The 25,762-nt window shown below is 38.9% G+C and overlaps 1 protein-coding gene across 3 annotated transcripts in view; it reads left to right on the forward strand.

Annotated features, from left to right (window-relative positions):
- The window catches only part of LOC140477969 (potassium/sodium hyperpolarization-activated cyclic nucleotide-gated channel 1-like), a 279,875-nt gene extending 275,210 nt beyond the window's left edge, over positions 1-4,665 (forward strand). For 2 of the 3 annotated variants that reach the window (XM_072571643.1, XM_072571644.1), the window contains one exon: positions 1,381-4,665. In XM_072571643.1, coding sequence (XP_072427744.1) covers positions 1,381-2,246 — 866 coding nt within the window. In that variant the 3' untranslated portion in view covers positions 2,247-4,665. Of the gene's footprint in view, positions 1-1,183; positions 1,240-1,380 lie in introns of all 3 variants that reach the window. The other variant, XR_011960770.1, reaches the window with a different exon arrangement.
- Positions 4,666-25,762: the final 21,097 nt, after the last annotated feature.

Raw genomic sequence — 25,762 nt, forward strand, 5'->3', positions numbered from 1 at the left:
TGCTGGGATTAGGGATTGTCCATCCCAAGTTGCCCATCAGGCAGATAAGAGTTAACCATAATATTGTGGGTCTGTAGTCACATTTAGGCCAGACCAGGTAAATACAGCAGTTACCTTCTCTAAAGGACATTGGTGAACCAATGTGTTTTCCCCACAATTGACAATGGACTCATGGTCATCATTCAACGTCTAATTGCAGATTTTTTTATTGAATTCAAATTCTATCATCTGCCACGGCACCATCTCCCAGGCTCATGCCTTTTAAATGTTGTACTCACTCATCAATCCTTCTTATTTTTGTTTATTATTTCACTTTTTTACACTCACATTCTCTCTGGTCTCCAGCCTCAAACTCACTTAGGCCTTCCACTTTTGCATGTTGGTCTCTATCATTGTTTTCCCTCGTGCTTAGTCTCTTGCTTGCCCATTGCTCCCTGCTACAGCTTTTCGCTGTTGATTTGTAGCACTGCTTTGCCTCAATTTAACTCAAAGCATGTCATGAGAACATATAATTAAGTTGCATGACTGAGGAGATATATCCTGCAAATCTACCAAGGAGAATAAATGGATTAGTTTACAAATGTAGATTCTAAATGCAGTGTGCCTGTCAGAAGCACAATTTCTTAAAATTACCCCCTTAGCTGACCTGAAACAGCAAAAGAGAATTGATCAGATATTGTTTTTGATTTCTTTTTTCCCAAAATGTCCATATTTTAACATCAAAACATGCACCACATTAAGCTGTGATTTTCAATCTTCTATATAATTAATCAATCGTTTTAATTACAGATATCAAGCTGTGTGTTCAATTGTTTATGACAATACTTTCATCTTATTTACTACTCCTTAGTTCATATGTCACAGTTCATTAAAGCTATCTAGAATGCTGTTAAAAAATAACAAATGGTTGAGATGGATTGTTTTGGAACTAACTGCATGTACCTTTATCATGCAGTTCCTCCATTATTTTCTATATAGTATACAAATATTGACTTTTTTTAAAGGTTGTGGTGTTGAAATATTCCCTTCTTCAATTAAAATTGCCTATTACAGATTTCTACTCAGTCCAAAAGGCATTATTATTGTGTGGGATGTTGTGACACAATAACCATAAAAAAGTGACTATTTGTGTAATATACCATTTTTAAGTTGTCAGTAAAAGGTTCCATCTTTACTTTTCCAGAATGAACTACATCCAGGAATACATGCAGATAAAGGAGGGTTCATCTGCAAAGATAGGTGGATAACCCTTATATGTCTTTATGTCGTTGTTAAAGGGTTATCTTCTGTTATTTTATTAAAATTACCATTATGCATGGACAATGATCTATCTACAACATTGCAATGTGCCAGCCATTTATTTCTTGTTTTGTTTTGTAGGAAAGAAAAACTCACTCCTTCTACATAAGGTCCAAAGAGATCTGAATACTGGTGTTTTTGATAACCAAGAGACTGAACTTCTCAAAAAGATGGTAAAACAAGACCGAGAGATGGTGCAATTGATGGAAACGCCCCTTAATACATCATTTGGGATATTTCCTCCATTCTCTGTCAACTCAGTCATCAGAGCTTCTTTCCAGTCTCAACCACCAAATATAGCTCAGTTAGATTTTCAGCAGACTTCTTCACCAAATTTGAATACCAGTTCACCATCTTCTCAGTCGTACACTAGAGCGCCCCAGCTGGTTCACTCTGCCGCCAACCAGAGTTCACCCACACCCAGCCCACAGGCAGTGGTGCCATCACAGAGTTCTTTTAATGCTGTAGTTTCTAGTCCTTCCGTTCAGAGTCCATTGGCAGGTCGAACTTTCCAATATGGTTCATCAAATGTGTCACAGATATCCTTGATGCAGCAACAGCAGGTACAGACCCCAACTCAACGGCGTGATTCCAACAAAAGCACACAGGGTTTGCAACCAAGCAGCCTGAGCAGAGAAGCAAGACCCCTCTCAGCATCGCAGCCCTCTCTGCCTCATGAGGTGACACCATTAATTGTCAAACCGCATCCATCTTCAGGAGAATCACTAGCAGCCGTACCTGTCTCCAGTACACAGGGTACAGTACCTCAAGGTGGAATCCGAAGCACTGTTCCTCAAAGAGTGGCCCTCTTCCGGCATATGTCCTCAGGAGCTCTACCACCACCTCGAGGGCCACAAGTAGCCTCACCAGCCCAAAAGAGGGAAACATCTACAGTCTTAAATACAGATACTAATCAAGGAAGACCACGATTTCCCTCTAATTTATGACCCTAAAGGTTTTGTTCAGTGCCGACTTGTTTTCGTGAATTACTGAGATTCTTCACCAATGTTAATTACAAGGTAACCTCATTGTTCATGAGGATAGTCTTATCACCTTCTGACAGATTGGACACTGCTGTCCTCAATTACACGCACAGCTCAACGAATGTAAAATATGACAGAATAAAAAATTATAAATCAAAATTTTCAGAGTTCTAATTAGTACATCACCAGTCTTCCTTCTCCATGGATTTTGGACATGTTGAATTGTTTTATAAATACTTGTAAAATAAGAGCAATGTAATAATAACTCATCAACTGGATCAATATTATTGTTGAAACAAAATCTATTTGAGTGCACAACAATGCATATCCAGTTCAGGACTGAGTTTTTAAAAGTATATCAATGCTGCTCCATATAGCATCACCTACACCATTCAGTGTTTCTTGCTTGAGGACTACTCATCAAGATACTGTGTTCTTTATCAACAAAGCATGGAATATCAAATATATTTTGTAATGAACTTTCAATAGATAATTCTGTAAATTATGTTCCAGTATTATTCTGGGTGATATTTCTGCATGTTCATAGATGGACTAAGGACCAATTTTAAAAAAAAATCTGACATCTCTTCTAAAATGGACAAGACATTCCTTGTTTCAGCTTTAATGTTAAATGTATGCTTCATTTTAATGGATTCTGCTAAAGAACATTTACGACATGCAAATGGACAAATGACTGAATGCATCCATATCTTCAATGTTAGAATAAATACAAATTTGCTTGTTGTGGTAACTAGGAAGTTTTCATTCATGCTCTTGTTTTCTTTCATTGTATCATCATTCCCCATGAAGCATTGATAAAATGAATTATTTGTAGATCAGGAAGACAATTTAAAAACAATACTATCATAGGCGTGGCATCAGTTGATGTCTGTGAATACTGTGCTGTGCAATTTTATTATTGCAATGTCTTATTTTATTAAAGTAGTAGTTTTGTTGATTAGAGAACACCTACAAATCAGGTTAAACAGATCTTTTTCCTTTATTTTGTTTCTTTATTTTTACTGTATTTATTATCAGCATCTCGTTTGCTTAAAATTTGTAGTTCATATGTGTTGATTTTAGAAAACACCATTTTTTCTTGTAAGATGTCACAATCCATCTTTAAAGATAAATTTAAAGCCATACTCTCTAATAATTTAATTGGTATTTTTAAACTCCTTAATACATGAACATTGTTTGTAAATTATTTCTACTTTTTGTTTCTATAAACATAACTTTGAAACTTTTTTTTAAAACATGAGATCTGTGGTCTTAACACTGGTTGAAAGTTTATGGAAAGCCCTAGTTTCTGTCAGTTTGATTTAACTTTGTGTAAAAATTTCAATAGTTCTGAATGTCTGATCAGGTGAAACATTATGGGCATGTTCATCGCTTTCAACACAGTTACAATATTATTCCAATAGTTTTTCATCATTTAATTTGTGTATAATTATGTTGAAATCATGGAGCAACAGGCTGAAATCATGTTGATTAATTCAATCACTTTGATGCAAGAGAGAATATGGCTTGAACATCTTCTGTTATCTTTAACTTCAAAGTATATTTATCATATGCAGCACAAATGGCTACATATTTTTGAATTCCAAAGTAATGATTATTACTATAGAAATTAGATGGAACAAATAAAGGAAAAGGATTATTTCAGTAGAAAATTGTGTTTGTGAGGTTCCTTTTTGTGTCTGGGTCCTTTTAACATTTTCTGCTTTCCTTTGTATTTATTTCATAAGGATTATCATTGCAAAGGATATTCTTACGCTATTGTGTGCCTGAAGTGTGGTTATTTCATCTATGTAGATATGCAAAGGAAAGTTAAATTTTTTTTTAAAATTTGCATCTTCATATATTCAGAGAAAATTATCAGAAATCCAGAAAGCCATACAAACTGGTGTAATAGTCACAAAATCCAGTTTATGCTCATTACAGATGGCACAAATTAATGTATAAATCAATATTTATGTAGAAATTGAGTAAGATTGCCTAGGATTATGATAATGTAAAATATAAAAGACATATGTATATATAGATATTCTGAATTCTTGGTGGTGACACCATGACCTCTAATAATTCATCTTTGTATATATCTATATTAAGATATGATAATGCTGCACAATTTCAGTGTAGTTCTCATGTTCATTAACACCATGTGGCAAAACAGTGAATGTTTGGATAATGGTGCTATTGAAAGAAACATTGAATGTAACGTTCTTGTAGAAAGACAAAGTAGTGGATACGCTAATTTTTATTTGCTGTCTTTGCTTGTAATGAACCTTTACTGAACATAAAAGGAACAAAATATTAAAAGTCAAACATTATCAAAGTGAATTGTTCGGCCTGTAAAACTAAAGTGTTTTTGGGAGAAAAAATATCCAAATGACAATATCTTGTATAGAAATCTGTTACGACACCTAATAATCCATGATCAGAGATGTTCCTTCCATTTACCTTGTAGTCATGTAGCTTTATTAGATCTTGGAATTCTATTTGTTTAATGTAAGTATTTTTATTCATAATTTATTGATAGAACAGAACTTTAACATATCTAGAAGGAGACAGGAAGTGGAAACTACTTGCCTTCCACTGTCAGAACCATGATTAAAAAAAAATTGAGAAAAGGGGCACATTTTTAACTGTACGAGAAGAGGGTGCTGATAGTTGGACCACTTGCTTGAAAATGCAGCAAGAAGAGTTCAGTCTTAATTTTCAGACCAGGCAGGCTTTTTTTTTCACTGCAATCATGGGGCATAGATAAGACCATAAGACCACAAGACATAGGAGCGGAAGTAAGGCCATTCGGCCCATCGAGTCCACTCCGCCATTCAATCATGGCTGATGGGCATTTCAACTCCACTTACCCACATTCTCCCCGTAGCCCTTAATTCCTTGTGACATCAAGATGTCAGTGGTCAGACCAGCATTTATTGCCTGGTTGCTGTAGGGAAGGTGGGTAAGCTGCCTTCTTGAACTGCTGGCTGTCCTTGTGCTGAAACTAGATTCACAATGATGTTAGGGAGGGCATTGCAGAATTTTGACTCAGCAACAGTGAAGGAGCAGCAATATATTTCCAAATCAGGATGGCGAATGGCATTGAGGGAACTCGCAGATAATAGTGTTCATGAGTCTATGAACCCTTTTATTTGAACCTTTAATGAAAAGGTCATGGCATCACCAATCTCTGCTACATCCTCATGGGAGTATTCCAACCAATCAGAATCTACTTGTCTTGTCTGAAAATTAAGATTGACAGCCAACGGCATCTCCAAGCCCTGATGACCCAAACAATCAGCACCTTCTTAATGCTTTATAAACTATGCTCCTTTGTTCAAGCCTGTTTCTTGTATCCTTGATCTGGTGAGTACAAGACACAGAGCTTCAACTTGTTGCCTCCTTTTTGTGATTTTTCTTTTGTTTTCATTTTTGGAATGTGAGCATTTCTGGTACGCTTGTATGGATTACCCATCAAAGGTTGTGATGAACTCTTGCAGTCAATCAGCTGTAGGTACAACTCATGATGTAAGGGAGAGCAGTCCAGGATTTTGACCGAATAGCAATTGCGTGGCACGGTAGCTCAGTGGTTAGCACTGCTGCCTCACAGTGCCAGGGACTGGAGCTGACTCCCAACACGGATGACTGTGTGGAGTTTGCACATTCTCCCTGTGTCTGCATGGTTTGCTCCGGTTTCCTTCCACAACCCAAAGATATGCAAGTCAGGTGAAATGTCCATGCTAAATTGCCCATAGCGTTAGGTGCATTAATCAGGGGTAAATATAGTGTAGGGGAACGGTCTTCGGAGGTCAGTGTGGACTTGTTGGGCCAAAGTTCCTGTTTCCATACTGCAGGAAACCTAATCTAATGAAAGAAATGGAGTGGTAGTTCCAGGTTAGATGAGAGTGGTACTGGAAAAATACAGCAGGTCAGGAAGCATCCTAGGAGCAGGCCCTCACTTTTGCCTAGTTCCAAGTTAGGATGATGCATGACTTGAAGAGAATTTTGCTGGGAGGTGAGGTTCTGAGGAAGCACAGTTGGTGTGAAGAAGACAGTGGCCAAGTGACTATATCTGGGAATTTGGTCATAGTGAGAATTCAATGGATAAATCTTTTGCAAGTTAAAATTTAGATTAAAAGCTCGTTTGTGACCTAAAACTAGCAGTAAGTTGAAGTAGCCTAGTTGAAACGGCAGTTACTAATTATTGCAGTTTCCCATCAATCATATAAAATACTTTGCCTAAATAAGGCCCTGATTAAGGGTCAGAACAAACTTTGAAGAAAGCTAAATTAGAGAGTGACTTCTCACAGACCTGTATAAGAAACTGAATTTTGAATCTCATGATTGATAAGGAACATATTCAGTATAAACCAGACTTTGGCTGTGAGTGAAGCAGATGTTGGATGTGTGTATCTGGGAATTTGATTCAAGTTGGATTTGATGTGTAGAAGAAAGTGTTGGTTTAAGTGAAGTTTCTGTGACCAGTGGAGTGCCACAAGGATCGGTGCTGGGCCCTCTACTTTTTGTCATTTACATAAATGATTTGGATGCGAGCATAAGATGTATAGTTAGTAAGTTTTCAGATGACACCAAAATTGGAGATGTAGTGGGCAGGGAAGAGGGTTACCTCCAAATTCAACAGGATCTGGACCAGATGGGCCAATGGGCTGAGAAGTGGCAGATGGAGTTTAATTCAGATAAAAGCAAGGTGCTACATTTTGGAAAGCAAATCTTAGCAGGACTTATACACTTAATGGTAAGGTCCTAGGGAGTGTTGCTGAACAAAGACACCTTGGAGTGCAGGTTCATAGCTCCTTGAAAGTGGAGTCGCAGGTGCATAGGATAGTGAAGAAGGCGTTTGGTATGCTTTCCTTTATTGGTCAGTGTATTGAGTACAGGAGCTGGGAGGTCATGTTGTGGCTGTACAGGACATTGGTTAGGCCACTGTTGGAATATCACTTGCAATTCCTTTCTATTGCAAAGATGTTGTGAAGCTTGAAAGGGTTCAGAAAAGATTTACCAGGATGTTGCCAGAGTTGGAGGATTTGAGCTATAGGGAGAGGCTGAACAGGCTGGGGCTGTTTTCCCTGGAATGTTGGAGACTGATGGGTGACCTTATAGAGGTCTACACAATTATGAGGGGCATGGATAGGATAAATAGGCAAAGTATTTTCCTGGGGTTGAGGAGTCCAGAACTAGAGGGCATAGGTTTAGGGGAAAGATATAAAAGAGACCTAAGGGGCAACTTTTTCACGCAGAGGGTGGTACGAGTGTGGAATGAGATGCCAGAGGAAGTGGTGGAGGCTGGTACAATTGCAACATTTAAGAGGCATTTGGATGGGTACGTGAAAAGGAAGAGTTTGGAGGGATATGGGCCGGGTGCTGGCAGATGGGATTAGATTGGGTTGGGATATCTGGTCGGCGCAGACAGGTTGGACTGAAGAGTCTGTTTCCATGCTGTACATCTCTATGACTCTATGACTATGACTCCTGTAATAAATAGAATGCAGATTGAAGAGGTGAGTGAAGGGTACAGAGAAAGTGATTTATTCCACAAATTTGCTTCCACTACTACTATTTGATTTCAATTTTTTTGCAGCAGAAGGCATAATTAAATCAGTAACTGGTATGAATAGGAACTAATGTTTGTCAACCCTGTTGGAATTGTACTGCTTCAAGTTTTCAGCCAGGGTCTAAGATATTTTGGAAACATAAAAATTTGGAGCATGACTAGGCTATTCAGCCATTTGAGCTTGCTCCATCTTCCAAGATGATTGTGGCTGATCCTCTTTTTCTCAATGTTCGATTCCTGCTTTCTCCCCATACCTTTTGAACATCTAAAAATGGATCTATCACGTCCTTGAATATATTCAGTGACCTGGTCTCCACTGCCTTTTGTGACAGCGAATTTCATAGGATCACTACCCTTTCAGAGAACACATGTTCAGTCCTAAATGGCTTATGGCATAGCCTGAGGCAGTGGCATCTGGTTTTAGACTCCCAAACCAGGGAAAACATCCTCTCTGCATCCAGTCTGTCCAACACTGTTAAAATTTTTAATATTTCAATAGATCCGCTGTCATTCTTCTAACCTCTCACGAATATATTCCCAGTCAAACTAATCTCTCCTTATAGGACAGACCTGCCATACTCAATCTCAGCCTAGCCAACCTTTGCTACACTCCCTCTATGGCAAATATATCTTTTCTGCAATACAGAGACTAACACTGCTTCAATATTCCAGATGTGGTCTCACCTGTGTCCTGTTTAGCTGCTGGAAGATATCCCAAGGATATCAAGGATCCATTGATCCCATTGTACATCCGCATTTCCCAATAGATTATCATTTAAATAATGCCTTGCCTTTCTGTTTTTCACTCTGAAGTATGTAACCTGACATTTGGCCATGTTGTACTGCATCTGCTATATGTTTATCCAATCATTCCAATCACCTTGAAACCTCCCTGCATTCTCTCCAGAACTCAGAGTCTGGCATTGTTTTGTGTTGTCAGAAAACTTGGAAATGTTGCTTTTGGTTCCCATATTCATGTCATTTATATGTATCGTAAATTATTGGGGTCCAAGAACATCTCCTTGTGGTACCCCAGTAGTTACTACCTGCCACTTGAAAAACAATCCATTTATTCACAATCTCTATTTCCTATCAATTGACCAATTCTTAATGCATGCTGTCATTGCCCCTTAGTGTCCAGAGATGTGTAGGTTAGGTGAATTAGCCATGGTATATGTAGGTTTATGGGTCTGGAAGGTCTTTGGAGGGTTGGTTTGGACCTGATGGGCCAAATGGCCTCTTTCCATGCTGTAGCGTTCCTATGTTTGTATTACACCCAAACCCATGTGTTTTAATTGTGTCCATCCTCTTATGAAGGACTTTATTAAAAACCTTCTGAAAATCCAAATGTACCATATCTACTGGCTCTCTCTTATCTATTCTATTAGTGGCATCCTCAAAAAAAAGAAGATTTTTTAAGCATGATTTGCCTTTCAAAAATCAATGCAGCTTCAAGTAATCTCATTAATACTTTTCAAGTGGTCTATTACCACATCTTTTATGACAGACTCTAACATTTTCCCAACAACTGATATTCGGCTAACTGATCTGTAATTACAGAAGCATCGCATTTAACAGAAGAAGGCCAGTCGACCCATCATGTCTGTACTCACTCCCAAAAGAGCTACCCAGCTAGTCCCACTCTTGAGTCCTATCTCCGTAGCCCTCTAACATCATCACTTTCAAAAATATATCCCGCTTTGCTTTGAAACCTCATTTGGAATCCTCCCCAAACATTCTCCTTGGTAGCGCATTCCAAATTCAATAACTCTCTGAGTAAAGAAGTTTCACCTCATCTCAAGGAGAAAGTGAGGACTGCAGATGCTGGAGATCAGAGCTGAAAATGTATTGCTGGAAAAGCGCAGCAGGTCAGGCAGCATCCAAGGAGCAGGAGAATCGATGTCCTGAAGAAGGGCTGATGCCCGAAACATCGATTCTCCTGTTCCTTGGATGCTGCCTGACCTGCTGCGCTTTTCTAGCAACACATTTTCAGCTCACCTCATCTTGCTGACAACCTTGAAAATGTGACCTCTAGTTATTGACATACTAACTAGTGGAAACAATATCTTTCTTCACGCTGTCAAAATTGTTCATAATTTTAAACACCTCAATAAAGTCAACTCTTAATCTTCTCTACTCCAAAGAGAACAAGCCCAATTTCTCTAATATCCCTTGTATCTAAAATCCTTCATTTCTGGTATCGTTCCAGTAATTCTCCTTTGCAATCTCTCCAGAACTTTAACGTCCTTCCTCAAATAAGGTGCCCAGAACTATTCCAAATGTGGTCTGAGAAATGATGTGTAGAGGTATAGCATCACTTCCTTGCTCTTAAAATTATGCTTCCATTTACAAATCCAAGGATCCTATAAGCCCTCTTAACAACAGTTTCAACTTGCCTGGCCACCTTCAGAGAATCATTCACATGAACTCAGAGATCTCTCTGCTCCTGTCTTGGCTTTCCGTGTGTCTTCTACCAAAATGCATTACCTCACATTTCTCTGCATTGAAATTCATTTGCCTGGTGCATTTGGGCAACTTGTCAATGTCCCTCTGAAATCACTCAGCATCATCCTCACATTTCACTATTCTTGCTTGCTTCGTATTTAGAGACTTTGCACTCAACACTTATCTCCACATCGTTTATATAAATCAGATCAAATCAAGGGACCTGACACTGATTCCTGGAAATACCACTCTCAACTCATGTCCAACCTGAGAAATGCCTATCTATAACTACCCGCTGTTACCTATCTTTTAGCCAACTTCTAATCCACGCTGCCAAGTATCATCAATCCCAAACATTACTATGTTTTTCTCTCCCTCTCTTTTTAAACAGTGGGATGTGTGGGCTGTATTAATTATAAATAAAGTAATTAGTAATTATTGATTAATTATACTTATTAAAGATGGCAGGTCAGGAGCTATGATGTGATTGCAGAATGTGGGATCTTCTGGATACCTATTTGATCCAGGACAAACATGTCTGCAGTAAGTAGTACCATAGAATCATAGAGATGTAAAGCATGAAAAGTGACCCTTCAGTCCAACTTGTCCATGCCAACCAGATAACATAAATTAATCTAGTCCCATTTGCCCCAAGCAGTGGTTAGCACTGCTGCCTCACAATGCCGGAGACCTGGGTTCAAGTCCACCTTCTGTATGTAAGTGCATACAGCTGCAAGAGCTTCAGCTTAGGGTTGTTGAGCTGGACCCCAAGCTGCAGGCACTGCGGTAATCAAGTGGGGAGGTTACCTGGACACTTAATTCAAGGAGGCAGTCACACCTCTTCGGACAGGGTCTTCTAGCGACAGAAAGGTGGGCATGTGCACAAGAACCTCTGCCTTTGCAATTGTCCAACAGTTTTGAGTTCAGTTTGTTACAATGAGTGTGAGTGTTGCAGGGACTGGTCATAACACTGTGTTCCAGGAAGCCATTCAAGAGGGTCGGGTAAAGAAGAAATGAATTGCTATTAGGAGACACTATAGTGAGGGCGGTTGACACTGGTTTCTGCAGCAAAGAGTGTAATTTCAGACAGCCATGTTACCTGCCCCAGCACTGAGTTTCAGGATACTTGCTCCATGCTGGAGATGAACTTGCAGCAGCAGGACAAGAATCCAGTGGTCATCGTTCGCATCAGTACCAACAGCAGAGTGGTCGTGGTAAAGACGTTATGTTGAAGGTGTATGAAAAGTTAGGCACTAAGTTATAAAGTAGTACTAAAGAACACCAAAGCTAAATATTTCGGGAATACTACATGAACCATGTGGAAATTAGCATGAGATAAATAATGTTAGAGAAGTGAATGTGTTGTTTAAAGCCTGGAGTAGGAGAAGTATGTTTTACTTCATAAGGTATTGGCACCAGTACAAGGGAAGTGGGATCTCTAATATTGGGACGGTCTATACCTGAATCAGACTTGGGACTGGCATTCTCATGAGTTGCATATCTAAGGAAATGAGATATCAAGCTAGGTGAATGTGCCAAATCCTCCTTCTTCTCCTATCTTCTATGTTTCTATGTGTGTCAAGAGATGGCACCAAGGCAGAAAAATAAAATACTAAAGTGAAAAATTAAGTTCAGAAAATGGACTGAAAGAAAAAAGAAGCCTAACATCTGTAGTGGGTAAGATACTTGAGAAGATTCAGACAGATAAGGTATACAGGCGTTGTGCGTAGGTAATCATGCCTCATAAGTTTGTTGGAGTTCTTTGATGAAGTGACCAGGAAGGCCAATGAGGGCAGGAGAGTAGATGTAGTCTATTCAGTAAGGTTTTTGATTAGATTCCCCATGGTAGGCTGCTCTGGAAAGTTAGATGGGATGGAATCCAAGGGGAGTTGGCAAATTGGATACACAATTGGCTTGATGATAGGAAGTAGAGAGTAATAATGGAAGGAGGTCTGGAGGCCTGTGACTCATGGAGTGCCTCAGAGGTCCTTTGTTGTCTGTTATCTATATTAGTGATTTGGATGAACATGCATAAGTCATGCTTAGTAAGTTTGCTGATGACACTAAAATAGGCGGTATCGTGAGCAGTGAGGAAGGTTATCAGACATTGCAGCAGGAGCTTGATCAGCTGGGAAGTGGGACAAGAAATGGCAAATGGAGTTTAATATAGATAAGTGTGAGATCTTGCATTTTGGAAAGTCAAATCAAGGTAGGATTTTCATGGAGAATTGTAGTACCTTAAGGAGTGTAGTAGAACAGAAGGACCTTGGAGTTCAGGTGCACGGTTCTCTGAAAGTGGAGTCACAGGTAGACAGGGCAGTGAAGAAGGCTTTTGGCACACTGGCCTTCATCAGTCAGGGCACTGAGTGTAGAAGTTAGGAAGTTATATTGCAGTTGTACAGGATGTTGATAAGGCCATACTTGAAGTATTGTGCTCAGTTTTGGTCACTTTGCTATAGGAAGGATGTTATTAGACTGGAAAGAGTGCAGAAAAAATTGACAAGGATGTTGCCAAGATTCAATGGTCTAAGCTATAAGGAAAGATTGGACTGTCTAGGACTTTTTTCTTTATGGCGTAGGAGACTGAAAAAATATCTTTTAGAAGTGTACAAGATCATGAGAGGCATGGATAGGGTGAGTGCACTCAGTATGTTTTCCAGGGCTGGGGAATCAAGGACTAGAGGGCATCAGTTTAAGGTTAGAGGGGAAAGAATAAAAGGGAACCAGAGGGGTAACTTATTCTTACAGAGAGTGGTTCACATATAGAATGAGCTGCCAGCAGAAGTGGTTGAAGCGGGTACATTAACAACATTTAAAAGGCATTTGGACAAATACATGGATAGGAAAGGTTTAGAAAGATATGGGCCAAATGCAGGCAAATGGGATTAGCGTGGATGGACATTTTGGTCGGCAGGGACCAGTTTGGGCCAAAGGGCCTGTGTCCATGCTGATGGACTCTATGAATCTATAACTAAGTCAGGACTAGATGTTACAAAGATAACAAAAAAAAAAGAAAAGCTCTGTTATTTCATCTGCGTGGCATTCATGACAAAGTAAATGAATTGAAAGAAATCATGGAATAAATATGATCTGATGGCCATTTTGGAGACGTAACTGCAGGATGTCAAGGATTGGGTTTTGAATACTGAGGGGAATATGACATTCAAAAACAACAGGTAGCTAGAAAACTGCAGAGAGGTAACACTCCTAATCAGAGATAAAAATCACACAACACCAGGTTATTGTCCAACAGGTTTATTTGGAAGCACTAGCTTTCGGACCACTCCTCCTTTGTCAGGTAGCTAATGGGGCAGGATCATAAGACACAGAATTTACAGCACAAGGTCATAGTGTCATGCAACTGATATGATATATTGAACAAACCTAGATTGCTGTTAAGACTTTCATTTTTTAGAATGGGTTGCAGGTTTCAATTCATTAATATGTAAAACCCAGAACTACTTTCAAATCACATTCTTGAGATAACTTAAAGTTTTATAAAAACAGGTGACATCCCAGCTCAGACAATGCATTAAAGGTGTGAGTTTAGAGTTTGTCTGTATTCCAATCTTGAGTCAGTCTGATTCTATTTCCAAAGTAGGTATTTATGAAATGTCACATGAATTGACTGCCTGCACATAGTCCATAGTTAACTAAATAAGTTAAGGAGAGTGCTGAATTTAATAAAGATGTGTATAATTGCACAAAGGTGAGTAGCAGGTCAGATCTGTGGTAAAAATATAAAGAATAGCAGAGAATGACTATCAAGTTCATCAGGACAAATAAATTAGACCATGACAGGAAGCTACCTAGAAAGGTAAAAACAGACAGTAATAGTTTCTAAAAAGGAAACAAGAAATGAAAGTCAACATTGGCCCTCAAAATGGTGATAATAGGAAGTAGGGTGGGTAATAATAAATACTTTTACCGTCGAGGATACAAAATCATCTCACTAATACCTATAAATCAGGAGGTTGAAACAAGTGAAAAGAACTTGATGAAATAATAATCATTAGGGAAGTTGTACTCAGCAAATTAATGGAGCTACAGGATGATAAGTGCTTGAGTCCTAATGAACTTTGTCCTCAGATCTAAATTGAGGTTCCTAATTATAAAATAGATGCATTGGTGTTAATTTGCGAAAAGTTCATTACAATCTGGAAAGTTTCTAACCCACTGGAAAATATCAATTATAACTCTTATATTTGAGAAGGGAGGAGGGGTGGATAGGAAACAGAAAACAGGAAACTACAAGCCAGTTAGCTTGACATCTGTCACTGGGAAGACAGTAATGATTATTATAAAGGTTACAGCTGAGCACTTAGTAAATCACAAAGCAAGTTGGGGTGGGATGATGGCTCAGTGGTTTGCACTGCTGCCTCACAGTGCCAGGGACTTGGGTTCGATTTCACCCTCTGGTGACTGTGTGTGTGGAGTATGCAGATTCTTCCTGTGTCTGCGCAAGTTTCCTCCAGGTGCTCTGGTTTCCTCTCACAGTGCAAAAATGTGCAGGCCACGTGGGTTAGCCATAGGGAATTTAGGGATAGTGTGGGTGGGGTGCCCTTTGGAGGATGGGTGTGGAATTGATGAGCTGAATGGCCTGCTTGCCATACTGTAGGTATTCTATGAATGAGTCATCATAGTTTTATGAAAGGGAAATCCTGTTTACCCAATTTATTAGCCTTCTTTGGATGAGTAGATAATGTGGTGGATAAAACAAGATGTCCATTTATGTATTTTACTTGGAGTTCCAAAAGGCATTTGACAAGATTTCATGGTTATTTCACAAAGTAGGAGTTCATAGGCTGAGGGTAACATAGATGGAGAATTGATTGGCTAGGAGAAAATAAGGTAAATACACAAATGGTTTTTTTTTACAAATGAGCAGAATGTGATAAGTGAGGTCCCACAGAGTTCTGTGCTCAGCCCTGAACTTGTCATAGTGTACGTCAGTGAATTAGTTGACAGGATTACAGCCACTATGGCTAAATATAACTGGAAAGCAATTTTGAAGATGACATATGAAAAAATGTGAAGTTGTTCATTTTGGCAGGATGAATAAAAAACAGAGTATTACTTAAACAGAGAGCAATTCTGAATTCTGAGGTGCAGAGGTACATACATGTTCCAGTGCATCAATCAAAAATATTAGTATGCAGCTACAGCGCATAAACACAAAGTCTAATGGGATTATAACTTCTAGTATGAGAGGAATTCAGTATAAAAGTAAGAACATTATGCTTCAATTACATAGGGCATTGGTGATACTACTTCACAAATACTCTGTAAAGGTTAGATCATTACAGAATATTAGAGATGTAGTCACCCCTACCTCCTTTGCATCCATCCCAGTAAAACATTCTTCCGCAAGTCACAAGCAACTACTTTTCCACAGTCCAATTTTCCTTTGTCCTCCTTTTACCACCATGTTTTTTTTCCAGTTATTGATTTACTTTCACCTTGAAGTCATGGACCCCACCCCACCCCAAAGCTATGATTTTCTCTGATCACAGTTGATCCCTCTCCCATTTTTTGTTCATCTCTGTTCCTTTAATCCAACAGATTAAGATTTAAGTTGATATCATGAGTTGGTATCAAGTTTAATCATTCACAGACAGCTCTGGCTGGACAGGATAAAGCATTGTTGGCTCACTAATCCAGGCTCATTCTGCTATGTAAGGATGACCCAAACTTACTGAGTTTATGAGGGACTTTCTCAAATCCCGCTCACTGGTCTCCTCCTCCTTTGCCCCAACAACATTTGTGATGAGCGAGTTTTGAGAAGATTTGTAGCTCAGGTTGAGGTTTTGGATGTAGGCTTGCTTGCTGAGCTGGAAGGTTCATTTCCAGATGTTTCATTTACCCGACTAGGTAACATCTTCAGTGGAACCTAGGTGAAGCAATGCTGAAAATTCCTACCTTCTATTTATATGTTTGGGTTTCTTTGAGTTGGTGATATCTCCTGTGGTGATGTTATTTCCTGTGGTGAAGTCACTTCCTGTTCCTTTCCTCAGGGGGCAGTAGATGGGATAGAACTCGAAGTGTTTATTGATACAGTTCCGGTTGGAATGCCATGCTTCTAGGAATCCTCGTGCGTGTCTTTGTTAGGCTTGGCCCAGGATGGATGTGTTGTCCCAGTCAAAATGGTGTCCTTCCTCATCCATATGTGAGGATATTAGTGAGAGAGGGCTATTTTTTTTTGTGGCTAGTTGGTGTTCACGTATCCTGGTGGCTAGTTTCTGCCTGTTTGTCCAATGTAGTGTTTGTTACAGTCCTTGCACGGTATTTTGTAAATGACATTAGTATGATGAGCTCATGGGGCAGCGTTTCTTAGATATCAAGGTGACCATTTGATCACTGAATGGACAATACATTTAGTGCCATTCACCTACATTTTCCTTTTCAAATAATAATCTAGTTTTCTCTTGAATGCATCAATTGAAACCATGTACATCACACACTCAGGTAGTGCATTCCAGATCTTAGCCCCTCTCCTTTGCATTTCTTTTTACCTTTAATCTCTGTACTTTCATTCCCAGCCTTTCTGCCAATATTTTATTTTATTATCCACCTCAAAAACACACATTTTTCTTTTACTTCTTCATCTTTATCTTATTCATCATCTATGGAGCTCTGGATTTGTTCACTTTACTTTTCCTCTTCATGAGAATGTACCTTGACTGTGCCCTAACTCTCTTTTTTAAAACATAGACCCATTGTTCAGTTACCACTTCTCCTGCCAAGCATTGATTCTAATTTATCACACCCAATCCATTCCTGCTCCATTGAAGTCAGCTCTCCCCCATTGAACAATTCTTTCTCTGGATTGCTCTTTGTGCTTTTTCACAGTGAGCCGAAGTTTTGTGATATATAAAACTTGTGATATATCTCTCCAATAGCCAATGTTGTATTGCAGGAAACAAGGCAACCAAATTTGATCATAGCAAACTCTGACAAGCAGATATGTGATAGCAGTCACTATTACAACTAAAGTTGAATGCACTGATTCTCTCCAGTTCTACTATTCCACAATTCACAAAATAAATTTCCATGTTTATCCATTGACCAACAATGTCATTTATGAAATTTGTCTATAATATGTTTAGGCTAAAGAGAAATCAACCAGGTTTCTTTACTAAACAACAAAATGATTCATTGTAAAAAGAGGATCTGTTTGTCTACAATGTGAATCTGATGAACAAATCATTTAAAATAGGAACATATACCTCTCCACAAACTCCAACATACACATGCACATGAATTAAGTGAAGAAAAACTATCTCTATAGAGAATCATTTTGAAATAAAAGCACTGCCCATATAATGGTTAGTTCTTGAAGGATAAAAGAGAAAAGATTCACTATGACTCTCAGTTAGTGTTCTGGCACATGAAGACAGGAGTCATGAAATACAAGCAGTTGTTATTAGGATCTTTATAAACATAATTCCATCCAGGACCCATTGAGCATTCAGAGGTTTTTCAGGAGAATTGCTGCAACAGTTTTTCAGTGGAATGCTTGCTCAATATTTTGCAGGAGTGTTAACTTAAATTTACATGCTGAAGCTTAGGCATGGGACTTGAAATCAGAGCTTTCTTAATTCAAAGTCAAATATGCTACCAACTGTGCTCCAGCTGACAGGCAACCAGCATTCAATTATTCTATGTGTTTGTATAGAGTCCAATATCCTCAGGAACTTTGCATTAGCATGAGATCCAAACCATTACAAAATGTCATACAAGCAACTTAAATCACTTTTCCTTAAGGCTTATTATGTTCCTTAGTTTTTGTTCTACACTGTCCTTGTGAGAATAAAATGCATTCTGTTCTTTTAACTATTTGGCCTGAAGTGCAGCGGCTAAATGTACTATCATAATCACAAAGAAACAACAACAATTACATCTATGAGTTTATTTATTTATGGTCTCACAAGGGATCTCTCTCAATATGGATGAAAATGAAAAAAATATGCTTTTGACATAATTCAATTCTCCTATCTCAGAACAGCAGCACTAAGGCGAGTTAGTAGTTCTCAGCACTAATTTGCAGACTTATCAGTGTGTCTCTCAAGCTTTTAGCAGTGTTGGAAAATCCATTCCACCTGTGCAGACAGAACCAGAGGTCAGTGATAGGTTGTCAGAACTACTGCAGATCATAAACCAGAAGCATTTCTCTTCATTGAGGCTACCTGTTCCACTGAACATTTCCAACTCTTCTGGCTGTATTTCATGTTTCCAGCATTTGCAATATTTTGTTGTCCTGTCATATGCTACATGCAGAGCATTTGCAACTGTGGTTAGTTACAAAGTAACCTGAGAAAATACCTATTCTTTATAATCCTTCTTTGAACAAACACCCATATGCGTTGATAGACATGCTACATTATTACAGCCTGACCATTTTGTTTTGGTCGGAGAAATTGAGGACTGCAGATGCAGAAGAGTCAGAGTTGAAAAGTGTGCCATTGGAAAAGCACAGCAGGTCAGGCAGCATTCAAGGAGGAGAGTCAACGTTTTGGGCATAAGCCCTTCATCAAGAATTTTGTTTAGGTGCCCATCAATGTCTTCCTCACATACTTCCAAGTTCACAGTCATCTGTAATTTGTTTCAAATTAGATCTTACATATCCAAGACTAGATTATTAATGGAAAGACAATGTTTGAATACTGGGTCCTAGCAATTCTCCCTAAATGTAGCTTCCTTCAGTCTGAAGAGACAACAATTCCCTACCATTTCATTGTACTAATTCAGCGATATTCATTTTTAAATTTTCTATTTTATACCATGGCCTTTACCTTTACTGATAAATCAATAATAGGAATTTTTATCAAATGTAATTTCGGAGTCTCTGGGTGGAACTAATGAGCAATATAAGGGTCTTGTCCAATGTTTGGAGAATGGTTTGGAATCCAAATCACCAAGCAACTTGGTAAATAGTGAAATTTGAACTCAGTAAAATCTCAAATTAAAAGCTGCCCAAATGACAACTGTGTAACCACTGTCAATTGTCACAAAAACCCATGTGTTTCACCATACTCTTCAGGAAAGAAAATATGTCATTCTTACCTGGTCTGGCCTAAATGTGAATTTCCACCCGTAGCAATGTGGTTGACTCTTAACTGCCTTCTAAGTAATAAGTGCCAGTGATGCTCACTTCACATGAACTTACATTAAAAAAACCTTGACAGAAATGGGAGCACCACTGAGAGCAAAGAAAATGCCCTGGGAGCAATGGCAGTGGGAGCATCATAATTGTGAATACATTCAGGCCTAAAGGATAGATTGATAGACAAGGGTGAATGTAGCTGTGCCACAGGTCATCAGGAAAGAAGCACAAAGCAAGGGCAAGCTCCTGGACTTTGGAAAGCCTCCACTTCCTGACACCGGTTGATTGTTTGGACAGAAAGTGCCAATGGCTCAGTCAGCTTCCGGCAAGCCCAGTTAGTCCAAACGGTTGTTCATCTGACCTAATATCACCTTCTGTGAAATGCCTTGAAGGATTCCATGATGTTAAAAGCCCAAAATGAATTAAGTTATTGGTGTCGAAAGGGGACTTTACATTAAGTAGGGGATAGATCTTGCCAGGGATGAAGCTGAGGGTGTTGGAATGGACATAACATGGGGAAGACAGTTAATACCTGAATGGGGAGATTATATGGGGGCCTGCAATGGGGCACACTGTTCCAACTTGATGGGCCAAAGTTTCCTTCAATTAAATATTGTGGAAAAGGAAGTTACTACATTCTACTCCTGATTTCAGTCATCATGACATTTAAATCCAAACTTCCCTGTCAAACCTTTTGTTTCTTTCTGCATCTCTCATGTTTTTCAAGACTCTGCTTAAAACCTACCTCTTTGATAAAGTGTTCACTCATTTGTATGAGTGCACATTGAAAAGTTATAGTCACCTTGCAGTTCCAAGCAGCCATGTCTGACTGAACACTTTTACGAGCATTAGTTATGAGAGACTAAGGCTGTATGAGGACTGTGGCCTTCAGTTATGAAATTCCACATGTGATATCCATTGAATAGTTTAGGCACTTAGTTGAGATTCCAAATTCCCAAAACATAGTTACAATTCAACACTTCAAAGTCCAAAGTCAAGACTAAGATGTATTCAAGTCATTAACTTTGGTTTGATGAAATTTTATACATTACAGCATTCCTTTCTTTACAGCCAAATATCATTTCAACTGAAAAGAATGATACTTCACATGATAGACTGGAACTCAAAACATTAATGGGCCATTTTAAAATCTATTTTGATATCACAGATATGTGTCCATTTCTTGTCATCCTATTAGGTTATCTCACTTGCATGTATCTGCTGTTAACTAGAAGTTTCCTTTTAAAAGACTTAAAAAGTGAAAAAATAACTTTTATGTTCTAATTTCTGCAAGCCCTCAGAGTGTGCTTTCAATGTACTTCACAGCAAATTAATGTCGTCAATTTTTTAATGTAGGAAATGCAGCAGCCAGTTTATATATGCAATCTCTGACAAGCAGCAATACACAATGCAATATTGACCAGTAAATCTGGTTTTAGTGAGGTTGGTTGAAGGATAAATCTTCATAGCAGAGATAATTCCTCTGGCTCTTCTTCAAAAGGGTATCATAGAATCTTTTACATTCACCAGGGAGAGCACGTAAAGTTTCAGTTTAATACCTAAAAGATGACAACTCAAACAGAGCAGCACTCCCTGAGTACTTCACAAGAACATTAATTTATATGCTGTGCTGAACTCACAGGAGTGGGCTATTTGGCCATTCGAGTCTGCTCTCCCACTTAATAAGTTCCTGGTGATCTCAGCTCCACTTTCATTTCTGCTCCCCATCTTTAGCTCCCTTTAATATCAAAATATAATTCAGTCTTAAATAAACGTAAAAACCAAACCTCCACTGTCCTCTAGGGAAGAAAATTGCACTTTCAGAGAGTCAATAATGATCATCTCTGCCTTAAACTGGAGACCTCGCATTTTAAAACTGCATCACCCAGTTTTAGTCTTCTCCACAAGACTAACATGCTCTTGCTCTCTATCCTGTACAGTCCCCTCAGGATCTTACAGGTTTCAATAAGTTCAGTTCACATTCTTTGAAAATCCAACGGATATAAGGCCTAATCCTTTCAGACTTTCTTCATAAGTTAAGCCCTTCATTCTAGGAATTGGTTGAGTGAATTTTCCCTGAACTGCATCAAAAGCAATTATAAATTTTTTTTTCAAATAAGTGCAAAAGTGTATACAGTATTAAGTACATTTCCATGCACAGCTGCAGTAAAATATTCCTAATCTTCCATTTTCATTGCAATGAGCAAAAACATTCCACTCATTGCCCCAATTACTTGCTGTATCACAATCTAACTTTACGGATTGCAAATTTGCATAGGTTATAACTGGTTAGTTGGGTAAATATATAGTATCAACTCTTTGTTATTTTTAATGGTTTATCTATTGCCAGTTATACAATAGCTTCCTTATTAGTTGACTCTAGAATATACTGTGATGTTGCTGTCACTTTAAAAGTTTATTTTGTCCTTTATTTGAAGACAGGCTGTAGAGCAGAGGTAACAAGCTGTCTCTAAGAAAGTAAACAATTTGGGGTGTCTTTCAAAGTTGGAAAAATGGAAGCAGCCTGCATGTGGCCAGCTCTCACAGACCAGGCTTTTTTTTAGATTTTAGTTTTAGTTTTAAGCAGAAGCCTTTGGGTCTCAGAGAGTTGGAAGCTTTAGTGAAAATCTTCCAGCTGCTACTTTCTCAGAATTTTCTCTTGATGTTTTTTCCTCCTGAATTGGAGAACTGCCTGTGAACATCTGCATCTGAATTTGCCTTTTTGTCAAGGGTTCTGCTTGTGGGATGTAATTATATTGGAACAGTTAATTAGTAATCGATATTGTATCTTTTATTCAGTTATGTTTTCTAATAATTAAGTTATCCTAAATTCCTCTTTCTTTAGTCATATTTTAACTCGTGTTTAAATAAATTGTATTTTGCTTAATGTTGACTAGTTTGACCAGTCACATTTCATGTGAAACACACATTTCACAGCTACCTTTAAAACAAGAAAATGTTAGAGTCTCAGCTACCTTCTTAAAATATATTGAGAGGGTGTGGTCTGGTCCATAACAATACAGCTCTAAGAACTTATTCTGAAGATTCTCTGTGAACTGATTTTCAGAATTACCTTTGCTAATCTTCATGCAAATGTAAATCACCCATGATCATTGCTGTACATATCTTACACATGGGGAGGCAATGGTATTATTGCTAGGCTATTAACTTAGAGACTCAGGTAATATTCTAGGACCTGAGTTCGAATTCATTTAAGAGTCCAACGATGACTGCTGTTGATTTTCAGCAAAAAAGGTCTGGTTCACTGATGTCTTTTCAGGATGGAAGCTGCCATCTTTCCCTGCTCTCCCTTAAATGTGACTCCAGACACACAACAATGTAATTGACTCGTAACAGCCCCCCGGATTATTATGGGTGGGAAATAAATGCTAATTTGGGCAACAATGCCCACTCCTCCCATGAAACAATAAAAGTAAGCATGCCTCCTATATTTCTTTTTGCCTGCTCTGTCCTACAGTGTAACTACTCTTAGGGGCCCTATAACTATCACTACAAATAAACTTTCACTTTTACTATTTCTTATCTTGACCCAAACTGACTCTATATCTTAGCTTAAGTCACATCTCAGTATAGAATAAAAGCCATCCTGAATTAATAGAGCTGTCTCACCACCTTTACCGATCCTCCTGTTGTTCCAATCTGTCACATAACTGTCTATATTTACAGCACATTCATGCCTTTATCACTTTCCAACTGTGATTCTGTAATGCCTTTATGTTAAACAATTCACTATGTTGTTACAAAAGCAGCATGCATTTGCAACACGTCAAACAATCTGGTTTGTTTTTACAATTTTCACAATCTCTGGCCCTCATCCTCCCAATGTACTCTTATATTTGCATTTAGTGTTTCTTCCTGTCACACTCTGGTTATTATTAGCCAAATTGCTACCCTGCTCTATTGCTTTATTTTCTCCCTCTACTTGATCATGCCTCCATCATTTGACCTCCCTCCCACCCCCAAATATCGTGTGTAAAACATTGTCTATGATCCTAGTTTTATGATTTCCCAGAGACTGACCCCAGCATAATCCAGGTGTTGGCCAGTTCATTTGTTATTGACTGGTCCAGCTGGAGTAAGCATGAGCCTGTCTCCTGTCAAGTACCACATCATAATCATATAAGCAGTGATGTGATGAGAACCTCTATCAACTTTGTTCCTTGATCTATGTTGCATGTATTGAATAATCATCTGCACCAAGGTCAGGACACTGCTCACTTCTCTGTTTAAGCCATCTAGTTTCCCTCGTGTCAACTGTGCTTCAATTGTTAGTTACATTCTTGCCACAAGGGTCTGGATTCACATCCCACTCTAGCAGCTGTGCAAACAAAATTCAATGTTAATACTCCACGGCTGGACTGAAGGAGAGCTGAATTGTCAGAAGTGCCAACTTTTAAGTGCCAGTAGAACAATGGCCCTGCCTGAACTCTCAGATGGATATGAAGGATCCTATAGCACTGTTTTGAGGATGAGTAAGAGACTTCAGGGAAAAAGGTCTGGTTCACTAATGTCATTTCAGGAAGGAAGCTGCCATCTTTCCCTGCTCTCCCTTAAATGTGACTCTAACCACACCCCCAGGTTATTATGGATGGAAATAAATGGTAATCTGGCCAATAATGCTCACTCCTGGATGTAGAATTGCTCGCTGAGCTGGAATGTTCATTTCCAGATGTTTCATCATCCTTCTAGGTAACATCTTCAGTGGGCCTCCAGGAGAAGCACTGTTGATAAGTCCTGCTTTCTATTTATGTGTTTGGGTTTCTCTGTGTTGATGATGTCATTTCCAGTGGTGATGTCATTTCTTGTGGTGATGTCATTTCCGGTTCTTTTTCTCAGGGGGTGGTAGATGGGGTCTAACTCAATGTATTTGTTGATAGAGTTCCAGTTGGAATGCCATGCTTCTAGGAAATCTCATGCGTGTCTCTGTTTGGCTTGTCCTAGGATGGATGTGTTGTCCCAGTCGAAGAGGTGTCCTTCCTCATCTGTATGTAAGGACACTAGTAAGAGAGGGTCATATCGTTTTGTGGCTAGTTGATATTCATGTATCCTGGTGGCTAGGTTTTTGCCTGTTTGTCCAATGTCATGTATGTTACGGTCCTTGCATGGTATTTTGTAAATACCATTAGTTTTGCTTGTTGTCTGTATGGGGTATAGTACTACTCAGACCCCTTAGCATCATGGTAGCCCACAAATCCACCAACACACTAAAACGGCAGTTAATGAACTTGAAATACCCTAGACAGAAGTAAAGCACTTTGACAATGGTGGCTGCCCTCCCCCCCCCCCACCCACCCCCCCAAATGAAACCTTGATTCCTCTGCTGCTGAAACTATTCTCCTTTCTGAATTAAACTTCTCACTCTTCCAAACTGACACCTTAAACCTTTTTGTTTTGAAGTCAAAATTAAATTAATGGTAAATTCACATAGCAGATTCAGTACAATGTGGCTAAATGAAATAGTAAACATTTCAGTGTGAAAAACAGAAGGGCAAAGTATTAATTAAATGGTGATATATTAGGATGTATTGATGTACAAAGTGATCAGGATGCCCTTTTACACCAATTAATGAAACTAGACAGGCAGATGCAGCAAGACATTAGGAAGGTAAATGGTAAATTGGCCTTCATTGGGATGACTTACTACAGTTATATAGGGGCTTGAGGGGAACTGCAGCAAGAGTATTGTGTGCAGTTTTGGTGTCTCTACCTAAGACTACCTACTTTCTATAAAGGAGTGCAGTGAAGAATCACTTGGTTGATACTGGGGATGAAGACACTAGGTTCTAGAGAGAGTTTGCATCAACTGGGCCTGTGTTCAATAGAACTTAGAAGAATGAGAGGAGATTTTGAAACGTAGGGTCATTGGTTCTTGAAAGTAGAGTCCCAGGTGGACAGAATAGTGAAGAAGGCATTTGGTATGCTTGCCATTATTGGTTAGTGCATTGAGTATAAGGGTTGGGATGCCGAGTTGTCACTGTTCAGGACAATAGTCAGCCGACATTTGGAATACTGTGTGCAGTTCAGGTCTCCCTGCTCTAGGAAGGATGTTGTGAAACTTGAAAGGGTTCAGAAAAGATTTATAAGGAGGTTGCCAGGATTGGAGGATTTGAGCTACAGGGAGAGGCTGAAAAGGCTGACGCCATTTTCCCTGGAGGGCTGGAGGCTGATGGGTGAACTTATAGAGATTTATAAAATTATGAGGGGCACGGTCTTTTCACCATGGTGGGAGAGTTCAAAACTAGAGGACATAGATTTAAGATAAGAGGGAAAAGCTTCAAGAGGGACCGAAGGGGCAATGTTATCATGCAGACATTGGTGCATGTATGGAATGAGCTG

Source organism: Chiloscyllium punctatum, chromosome 1 (genome assembly GCF_047496795.1).
Source record: "Chiloscyllium punctatum isolate Juve2018m chromosome 1, sChiPun1.3, whole genome shotgun sequence".
Classification (NCBI taxonomy): domain Eukaryota; kingdom Metazoa; phylum Chordata; class Chondrichthyes; order Orectolobiformes; family Hemiscylliidae; genus Chiloscyllium; species Chiloscyllium punctatum.